This window comes from Acyrthosiphon pisum, chromosome A2 (genome assembly GCF_005508785.2).
Source record: "Acyrthosiphon pisum isolate AL4f chromosome A2, pea_aphid_22Mar2018_4r6ur, whole genome shotgun sequence".
Classification (NCBI taxonomy): domain Eukaryota; kingdom Metazoa; phylum Arthropoda; class Insecta; order Hemiptera; family Aphididae; genus Acyrthosiphon; species Acyrthosiphon pisum.
This window is the reverse complement of record NC_042495.1, coordinates 105,531,025-105,542,036: the sequence shown is the minus strand read 5'-3', so window position 1 is coordinate 105,542,036 and position 11,012 is coordinate 105,531,025. Positions and strand designations below refer to the sequence as shown.

At 38.2% G+C, this 11,012-nt stretch overlaps 2 protein-coding genes across 2 annotated transcripts in view; both read left to right on the top strand.

Moving 5' to 3' along the window:
* The first annotated feature begins 1,650 nt into the window (after positions 1–1,650).
* On the top strand, positions 1,651–5,556 carry LOC100163560. Its single transcript, XM_001951623.5, has 2 exons — positions 1,651–2,281; positions 3,541–5,556. The coding sequence occupies exons 1-2, from the start codon at positions 1,813–1,815 to the stop codon at positions 3,864–3,866; spliced, it is 795 nt and encodes a 264-aa protein (XP_001951658.1). The 5' UTR covers positions 1,651–1,812; the 3' UTR covers positions 3,867–5,556.
* Positions 5,557–9,288: 3,732 nt separating this feature from the next.
* Positions 9,289–11,012, top strand: part of LOC100575455 — a 10,489-nt gene continuing 8,765 nt past the window's right edge. Inside the window, exon 1 of the mRNA XM_003243960.4 lies at positions 9,289–9,911. Within this exon, the coding sequence (XP_003244008.1) occupies positions 9,524–9,911 (388 nt within the window). The 5' untranslated portion in view covers positions 9,289–9,523. The remainder of the gene's footprint in view (positions 9,912–11,012) is intronic.

Below are 11,012 nucleotides of genomic sequence, written 5' to 3'. Positions count from 1 at the left end.
CATTAATAAAATATAATAATTTAAATATGTATCGCAAAGAAATGGAAGGTGTATCATACAAAACTTGCATGAAAACAGAAAAAAAAATATGGAAAACGACCTTTTTTCGTATAGATAATCAATAAAAAAATGCGCGTGTTCCTGATTTACTGGAAGATAATATAGTTTTTAAAAGTTACGATATTACGGTAATTTAATGAATGGCTAAATTGCCATAATTACATTTTTGTTACTTTTTACGGTTAATTAATTTAAATATTTTAAAACTCAAATGTAGTTTAAATTTCAATATATTATAAGTAATATTATGTTTTAATCTATTAAAAATGCTAAATGTTTATATTTAAGTATCTAGTCCTGATTATATGTAATTATATTGATGTTGATATAATATTTATTTGGTATAATAATATTTATTTAAGGTTAGTTAATAATATTTTAAAGTAAATATGTAACAAAATTATGACTGATCGTACTGACATTATAATGGATTTTTAATTTATTTTTCGCTAGTATAATTTAAAGAAAATAAACTTTTAGTTCTAAAAAGTCGTGTTAGAAATACAATAGAAAAATAGGGACTTTGTGATTGATATAAACTTAAATTGATATTTTAACAACTGCGTTAGTTCGTGCGGGTTAATTTTTTACTATAAACGGAGGTTTTAAGATTAAAATGTAATCGGACAACAATTATATAGAATAATATCTTTAATGGAGTGTATAGTTATATCGTGACGTTAGTTTTTTTAGTATTTCTATATAGATAAAAAGAAAAAAAAAACTATACAGAACCTTAAACACCGCGTTTATCATACGATATCATTACGGCGATGCCGAAGACTATCATATAGCATAATATTTAAGCTACCTAAGTTTATTCGAATGATATACGCGCGTAGCATTATAATATACGTTACGATATCGTTATACCATACGCGGACTTAGTTCGGTGGCCGACAATGACATTATTATATCCGATGTGGAAAATGATAAAAAAAAAAAAAAACCGAATTGACATTTGTAGGTGCGTTTTAGGTATTATAATATTATTATTATGTGATTACACACATGTTGTACTGCAACAAAACACACACTTCGTCGACGCTTAACTGCACCACGCGTATCTATATGTCGATCCGTCCGCTGCACCAGCTGCGTAGGTTCTAGCCGCGTAAGTCTCCGACGCCGAGGTCGATTTTGGAAAAAAAAAACAAAACGAAAATGTTATAGAGATACTACAACAGGTGTTTCCGCGGACCCGAGCACGCGGTCCGGCGCGCGGTCATAGACTCGACGTGTCCATCGGGCGTGTGTGCGCGCGCGGGATAAAAGAGAAAGACACGGGAAAAATAGATAGGAAAACGAAAAGCGTACGGAAAGACCACAACCGAACACGAAGCTTATAATATTATTATTATTATTGTTGTACATCCGTTTCCGAGCCCTATATCGGCCAAGGTTGACACAGTCCGGCCGGCTCGTCCAGACGGCGGCCCGTCGGAGTGCGCGTACCCCCGCCGGAGTCGCAACCACTGACTCGGTCCGATCGGGCGGCGGCGGCGGCACCCCACCAACTCGGCGGCGAGCGAGCGGTGGCGGTGGCGCACCAGTCGAATAACAAGCGGAAACGCAGTCGAATAAAAGACAACCGACTCTGCAAACGATAGATCAGTGTAGTCGCTTTTGTTCAGTGGTGAAGAGGTGCACAGTAGTAAGACACTCGCACATCACACTTCACTATTCATAAAATATTATATCGCAATAACGGCGATAAAAAATAATATTCCGTACTCAAGCACAATCGACGAAATGACGAGAACACTCGCAGTCACTTGCCTGTTCTTGGTGGCAGCCCATGCCGTGTACGCACATCCGACCGCCGAAGACGCCCCAGCCACCCACGCTGCCGACGAGTCAGCCGGTCTGGAAAAGGTGTACAAGGTGATGCAGGACTGTTCCGAGAAGAACATGGCCACGTGCTTGAAAATGAGAGCGTTGCAGTACGTCGACCGGGCGTTGCGCAAGACCGACAGCATTGACGTGTTCGACGGAATATCTTTGGTCAAGTCTGAATCCGTAGAGTCCAGCCGAGGCTTGAACGGCCGATCGCTCGCTGAGTCTGAGCTCGAAGAAGCACAGCCCAAGGACGATGACGAGAAGGACGCCCAAGTCGAAAACCTCCTGTTGGACCGCGTTGCTCGTTTCCTAGAGAGTCACACCCTTCAACTCAAAGTCCCAGAATCGACCATCTCTGGCATGAGGAGATCTCTCGATGAAGGTAAATAACCATTTTTTTTCTCATTTACCGTCTTAGGTAACTCTACTATTGTATCATAATATTATCATAACGGTTATTAACTGGTCAGTCTGGTCACCTTGCCAATTTTTGAAACGGAGTTACCTAGGATCACACCTAGTATTATGATAACACATGCTATACGATTATAATAGGTTAGTTGATGATCGTTATACACTAATTATACGTAATAACACTCGAACTATACTTTGATTCAACGATTTAGACTTTAACGCCCGATTTTTCCGCGATTACGTTATATTATAATATTTTATTACATACTTCGTAACAATTTGTTTGAAAAAAAAACGTACTTATACAGTTATACATGTGCACGTGCAAATCTTCTCTAACACAATAATTGATATAAGGCTATACTTGACAAATCAACATTTTATTTAAAACTTTTTTTCCGTTAAATACTATTTTCGATTCAAATTAATGATAATATTTTACTTTCTGTCTATCTACAGTCAATCTGTTTCTTTCTTTCTGTCTCTCTGTCTCTCTGTCTCTCTCTCTCTCTGACGATCAAAGCTTGCTGGCCCACGTTAACGTAACCTTCCGGTCACCGTCATTTGTTATAACTTATAATATACTCGGTCTATAATACACGTCATACACGTCATGATACGCAGACCCCGCGGTACCGCGCACGCGTACCGAGTTTTCTGTCTGTCATCGGGTCGAGATTTTGGCCTCGGGCCTTACTATAACTTCGGTGTATAATACGATATTATATACGAATTACACACCCGTCGACAGGCGCACATAAAATAATAATAATGAAACGCTAAATTCGTTCGGGCGCACACCGTTGCCCGGCGTCGTAACAATATAATAATAATAATACAAATATAAAATAATATTATGTGTGTTACGGACCCGCCGGGCGCGGCCGCATGGTCGCCGGTGGCCCGAAAACCCAAATAGTGCGCCGATAGGGGGGCCCCCGGTGGGCGTGACAGTATCATCGCAGCCGGAGAAAGCCGCACGATCCTTTCACATATTTAGAAATATCGTTCGGATAATATTATATCGCCCAGCGGGCTCGGGACCTAAAGGTACCGATCGTTTTCGGACGATAGTTTTTTTTATTTTTTAATCGCTCGGCTTTCTTCCGTCCATCTGCAGACGACTCTATCCTCGTCGTCGCGTTCGACTGCGAATAAACTCTAATATGCAAAACTCATATATGGTTTATATATATATATTAACGATTTTTTTGTTTTGTTTCGCAGCTCGTGGCAAGAAGAAGAAGCACCAAAAGATGTTGATGCCATTGTTGATGCTATTGAAGATGAAAGCCATCGCCCTCGTCCCACTGGCTATTGGTGCTCTTGCCCTGCTCGCATTCAAGGCTCTCGTCGTTGGTAAGATCGCCCTTGTCTTGGCCGTCGTCATGGGAATCCAAAAGTTGTTGGCTAACAGCAAGAGCCAACAATCGTACGAAGTAGTGTCTCACCCACACTACACCGAGGAACACGGACACGGACACAGCGGTGGATACAGACGGTCCCTGGATGGCGAGAGCGCCCAAGAAATGGCGTACCGCGGTCAACACTGACGTCGTCACCTCCAATCCGCTACCCCCGCAAACCATTCCCCTTTGTAGCGGGCCCCACGTAGCTATAGTATCACCCTCGCTCCCTCAGCCATCACCCTACGAGGCGATATTTATTTGTAAATAGTTCGAAAAACATTCCCCCATAGGAACGAAATAATTTATTTTAATATTAATTAGTATATATATTTTTTTTTTTTATATACATCCGATCGTCTTCTATACCGCTCAATTCACTTTTCCTTTCGTTATCTCAACCCCCCCAAAACCCCCACACTGCAATCCGTCGATGACGCGTTTTTCCGCCTACGTTTACAAATCATTATTCGCTCGCAAGCTCACGTTCATTATTTATTATGTTATTATTATACTACGCGTATAATATATACTATTATAAACTTATACACATAGCTAGAGCGACACAGCGTCCGTTCATCGCGCCCGCCACGTATATATAATATTATTATTATACGACATCCGTACTCCGGAGGCGACTGTACGACGACGGCGGTCAATAACGGGTTCTGCTTAATCACTTCGGGACAATGATCGCACACAACACATAACAACAACGTTTTACTACCATATACACAACTATATAATAATATACGATTATTATTTACCCCGGGCGGTCGGTTAAAAATACAGAAGTTAACCTAGTGACACACACACACACACACACGCCCGCACGCCGTATGTGTGTGGTGTGTGTATGTGTGAGGTGTGTGAGCCGCTCGTGTGACGATATAGGTCGGCCGGAGGAGAAGAAGAAGAAGAATTATTACAAAAAAAAAGAATAAATAACTATTTCCGTAACTGGTTTTGTCTATAAAACACGAATAGAAATTGTTAGAAATCTATTCTTTCTATACCTATATTAATCACGAACACCACTACCGCAACCATGGCACTATAATAACGATATAACCACGATATTACACACCTGCGACTGCTGCCATACAACTTTGACCTTATCTACGAGACAACACCGACCGACGACTAGAAGTAGAGGTATTTCTATATACACTTCAGGACTAGTATTTTCTTCTATCACATGAAATACCTAATAACACACACACACACACTAAAAACTAGTACGATAACTTACTATTCGGCTACAACAGCTCTTCCCGATCGAACAAACCCGTACCTACATACATATTTTACTGCTGGTCAAACACTACGTTTTTCACTTGACCGGAAATATAATAATTGTTGCTCACGAACCACAATGCGTTCTTATATTAATATTATTATTTTATTTTATTTTATATTGTTATACATTGTGTCATGTTTTTTATACCATTTTTTTATGTTATCCTTTTTGTGTGTACATCGAAGACTACCTATTTATTACTTATTTTAATAAAATCGATTTGTTTGTAATAAAATCCGATTCTTTTTTTTCTAAACTCAGCTCTACACGACTTTACTCGACTTGACTAGACAATACTCGACATGACTTGACTTGAATTGACTTTACTTGACTAGATTTTACTTAACCAGACTTGACATACCTTACTCGAATGTGCTATCGTCCAACCCCGCTCAAATTACCTAATAACCATAGTACTTGTGGTCCACTTGAAGAAATAAACATATTATTATACCGACTGTTTTTAATTTATTCGACTTTTAATTATTATTATTTATTTGATTTGATTTGACGAAATAAACTCATTGATTTTTTAAACGATCATCATTTTTTTTTAATAAACTCCTATAACTCCTGTCAAATTCTGCACCCTACGGTGTTTAAGGTCACACGTGTTACATTAACAAATATTGTACAGCCCGTACGGTTTTTAGATTGATCATGAAAAAAAAAAACACTTGATGTGGCAAATGAGCATTACGAACATACGTAACCACGCATTGGACTTGTTTCCAAAAACCGGTTTGGCGTTCGCCGCCATGCTAATGAATTAATAAACATATATTTTTTAATTTTTTTTTATTTATCAATGGCCAACACAAATTATTACGAGTATTAACATTTAACACTAATTGAAATATCCAAGTGATGCTTCACCCATACCACCGTTTATATAATGTGTAATATAAATAGTTGGGGCTGTACTCCTTTCCCATTTACTTATATAAAAAAAAGAAATCTGATTGCTGTGAATGAAAAATAAATTCGTGTCGTAGTGCGTATAACTTGTATACTCACTCGCACAAACACACAAACAGAGTACAAGACCTAGGTCGTGTTTTTGATAAACCCATCGTGCGAATCACAGCTGCAGCTTGTCCGTCGACGAGATATAGGTACTACACGATTTTCTGTTTATTTAACCACATTTCTATGTGTTTAGCATATTATAAAACGTAAAAACTGAGAGAAGAGTCGTGTGCTACAATATTATAATATTATAATATTAGGTACCTGCGGCAGATTGTACTACAATTTTCTATTGAATACAACGCGCCCCCTTCACTTTTTGATGTTGAAGTTTTTTTAATTGCCGTTGGATTTATAGTATACAACGTTTATGTGACGGAATATATTTTATTCGTATATAAAGTTCATCTCCGTTTTAATTGTATAAACGTGTTGCTAGCAACAAAGGTCATTGTATTAGAAACGTAAGCCGCGTTTCCTGGAAAAGGGTACAAGTGACTTCGTGAATAAATTGACCAAGGTCCAACACACGCGTCGAAAGCATATTATTATTATGCTTTTTAAATAATGAAATTCTTCGGCATTAGATCGTATCATTTCGTCCGACCTATAATGGATACCTTCTGTTACGGACAATAAATCTGAAGTTAATATACCTACGCAGCACAACAACGATGGAGACCTACATGCACTTGTGTTATTAGACTACCTAGCTGGTATGGATAGTAAAAATATAATATTATTATTGTGCTGGTCACTTAAGCATCCTATACCTATATCCAATCCGAGTTTGAACATTTTCGATATGCTCTTTAAATAAAAACAATACGACGTTACGTATCATTTATATTCTATTATTATATTACTATCGAAAGAAAACTTTCGTTATGTTAAATGTCCGAGTGTTTTCCCGCAGCGAAGCGGAAAACTGAAGATTTCTAAAGTATATTCTATGAATTCAATCCACATTTATTACAGATTCATATATTTTTATTTCGATTATCTAAAACTTAGATTTAAATTTAGATTTTAAAATACTATCAGTTTCAAGTACGACTTTTGTACTGTCGACACGCGTTCGAACTCGTGTAGTTATTATATATATGGGCGTCGATCGTTTCTACGAAGACGGCGGCCACAGCAATTTCTAAACACCGTTGTTTTGATTGCTCCGGAGTTAATTACAGACCCTGCGATTTAGAAAGTGTGTGATCAATCTCACATTATTACGAGAAGAAAAATCTAAATCATTCGACGAAAACAGCCGGCAGGTGGGAGCACGCGCAGGTTAGTTGTACCCGTCCTACGTAATAATATATTATATACCATGTACGCGGTATGTACCTGCTGTCTCGACTTCGTACAACTGCACGTCGCATTGCGGCGAGGATTAATACAATATTATTAGATCGGACTAAATCCGTTCGTTTTAAGCACCGATAGTATAATACGGCTGAGTTTAGTCCGATACAGTCGGCTTATAGGAGAGGAAATAAAAAATCAAAACCAGTCCGCGAGGCCCCAAAACGGTCGACGCCCGGAATAATTTATCATTATAAAGCCGGCGGCGCCTTTTAAACTACGATAGGTACCTACTAATAAAAATAATAATATCCTAATGTATGTTATAGCGTATACATTACGCCGCGACACGTCACGGAACACGCAATTTTCTGTTTTAATAAATAATATTATGTACATAATATTATATTATAGGCAACTACGTAGGTACTATCGGGTGCCGTATAATTGTCGTATCCTCCTCCTCGTCCTGCAGCAGTATTATCGGCGATTCGTCGCACAGCAGGTCCCGTATAATGACGTGGTTTGGGCCGGCGTATATATTATATGGGCAACAATTAATTATATCATCCTATATTTCTATAATATTACGAAGGATTTCCTCTGACAATCGCGTCCACGCAACGGTAATATAATTATTATCATAGATCATATTAATATTATGCATGCGATATTACCAATTTTTTCTCCGAGGCCCGTTGTAAGCCTTGTCGTCCTCCGCGTTGATGAAAATCGGTTCCCGGTAAAGATATTCCCGGAAAAACTATCACTAAGGAAAAAATTAATATTTCCTGTGTGAAAAAAAAATGCTGCCCCGAAGGTCAGACGGTTAGCTCACAGGATACAATATGACAATCGTGCGACAACCGTGATTGCGTTTGCTGCAGGGTGGTATCCGCGGGCTTATGGAGAAACGAAAATATAACAACTTTTTTAATTTAATTTAATATCTCACACACCAAAAGTTTTTACAGAGTTTTATTTATGACAAAATGTACAAATGGTAAAGAAAGAAATCTTCTTGTTAGTGGTCCGGTAGGTCTTATAAGAAAATGTATAATCGGTGTAGGCTCGACTCGACTTTACTCTTGTGTGGTATGATTCGTACGTTTTAAATTGTTCATAGTTTTGTACACACCTATGGTTTAATACAGACGCATATCGAATTAGAACAAAGTTTGACTACTCATAGGTACATATTACTTAAGTCTGATGCAGTGAAATGTTATTTGATCGCTAGCAAGGTTTCTACAAGCAACAAAATAAATTTAAAAAAAAAATTATTATTGTTCTTAAATTGTTTTTGCATTATTATAGATTAAAACAATAACAGTATATTGTCTAGGGGTTAGATTTTTCTCGCAACTGATATTTATTTATTTTTCTGGTCACCTACAGGCGGAAAGCGTTTCAGTGACGTGCGAGAATCGCGATCATGCGATAGCTCCGGTCCGGCAATGATAACACCGCGCGCCGCATTGTGAGTGGGTACACCGCACAACGAACGGTGATAATAAATCGCGTAGACTGTATTGTGGTTAGAAACACTGATACCTAACAAATACCTAAGTAATAATAATAATATTGTATTATACCGTTAGTATAGAATATTATAAAATCATCGTAAAACGCATTGCTCTGCCGTAACGTACGCCCACGCCTCGCTCTCGGTGCAGTGCACCGTAATATCCTATTCCTGTAACGTATAACATAATATCAAGGTATTGGTAAGTACACGCAATATCGCGTGGGTATCTGTTGTGCAGAGACGATCATCGGGTAAAAGCGAAACAGTCGGATGCGCTCGAAAGGAAAAACTCGGAAACTTTCTTCGGAATTATAATAATATTATTATATTATACATTATCTCGCGGTAATACCCGTGAACTCGCGGCGGTGGAGGCGGTGCGTGCTATTACGGCCATATAATACATTATTATTATTATATATCTGCGGTGATAATATTGTTATAATATTGGTATGACGCGCATCATATACTTGCGCTGGCTTACTGCCCACTGTACCGGTGTGCGTAGTCGCTCGCGGTCGCAGTCGTAGATGTCTGTCTGGTCCCGCCGTCGGTATTTAAAGTGATAATAATATTGATATAATATACAGCCCGGAGCGAACGACTATACGACGTCAATGCTACGCCCACGCGTGATAATATCATAACACCGTTCTCGAATATATTAATTTCATCGGTAAGATACTTGATCTCGCGGCGGTGACGATGGCCGTACTCGGCGTTTACCTGGCCAAGCTGACGATTTTCGTCGGCTGCGCGCAGTGCGTCCTGTTCTCCGACGGACAGTCCGCCGGCGGCCCGGACGTTGCCGGAGGCGGCCGCGTCGGAGGCAGTGTCGGCGACGGCGGTGGAGGTAGCGAAGAAGTCCTCGACGACGACCACCTGCACGACCTGCACACCCTGACGGTCAGCGCGGCGGTCAAAAGCTGCTTGGCTGGAGCCGACCCGTTCCTGCCGTGTATCAACGAGCAGGCCATGGCCGCCATCGAACAGACGGAATCCAGGGACTCGGTGCTTTTGGACTCGGGACTGGAGATTTCCAGACGTCCCGGCACAGAGTCTTTCGCCGCTCCCCGAGGAGTCTATTCGTTAGGTAAGCCTTCACACTGCCGCGGCGCGTCCTAAACTTATTTATATCCTATTTATACAGCAGAAAAGTCTTAACTCATAATATATATAATATTTATCATCAGTATATCACTATATCATCATTAGGGCTCGGAAGTTGTGGGAGCTAAAAAAGGTAAAATATGCACGAAAAAATTGCTAAATATACATTAAAAATGTTAAATATGCGAAAAAATATGAGTATAAAATCAATGAAATATGCACTTTTTTAGCTAAAATTGGCAAAATATGAATTTTCTATTTTTAGATTCTGAGTGGAACAATGAATGTATTGATTTTACAATGATGTGTGTTTTTTTATTTTTTTTTTTATTTTTTTATTTATTTTTTTATTTTTTTTGTGTCTGTGTACACGATAAGTAGTCGAAATAATGCTACGATTTTCAACTTCAGTATCTTGTTCGATCAGAAAGTGAATATCGTTGGTGCATTGGGGAGGTCAAAATTTAAATTTCCCAGTGGTTTTCAAAAGCGCCGGGAAAAACAAAAGAAAAATTAAGGAAAAACGGGAATTTTTACGCAAAATCTGTTTTCGAGAAAATCGATTTTGGTTTTTGGTGTAACTTTAAAAAAAATGACAGTGGATGCATGAAATTTTGACTGAATGTTTACATTTCCATTTTCTATACACGATAAAATTTTCAAAATATTTTGACTTATTTTGAGCTCTTTACGGACATTGTCAGTTTTCATTTTTTTTTAGTTTTTTTTCTAAAAATATCAATAAAATTTTATTTGTTTATCAAAAAAGCTTGAAAATTTAATAGAAGGCTCCTAGTATATTGTTTCAAAGGCAGATGAAAAATATTAAAAATCGTTAGTCACAGTTTTTTTTTATAAGCATTTAAAGTTCAAAAAATGACAAAATATGGAAAAATCACGAAAATTTGCAAATTATTTCGAGTTAGAAATTCATAAAAATTTTTCTTTTTAAATCTAAGATATGAAAATGTAATACAAGATTCCTTATAAGATTATCTACCTTTATCAAACAAAAAATATCTATAAGAAGTCAAATTAATTTTTATGATCGTTTGAAATTCAAATTTTTACAACATTGGATATT

Excerpts from the sequence above, each read along its gene's own strand:
- LOC100163560 (XM_001951623.5), top strand. The coding sequence starts at position 1,813 with ATGACGAGAACACTCGCAGTCACTTGCCTGTTCTTGGTGGCAGCCCAT. Across the intron at positions 2,282-3,540 it reads GAGGAGATCTCTCGATGAAG|CTCGTGGCAAGAAGAAGAAG; the intron begins GTAAATAACCAT and ends TTTGTTTCGCAG.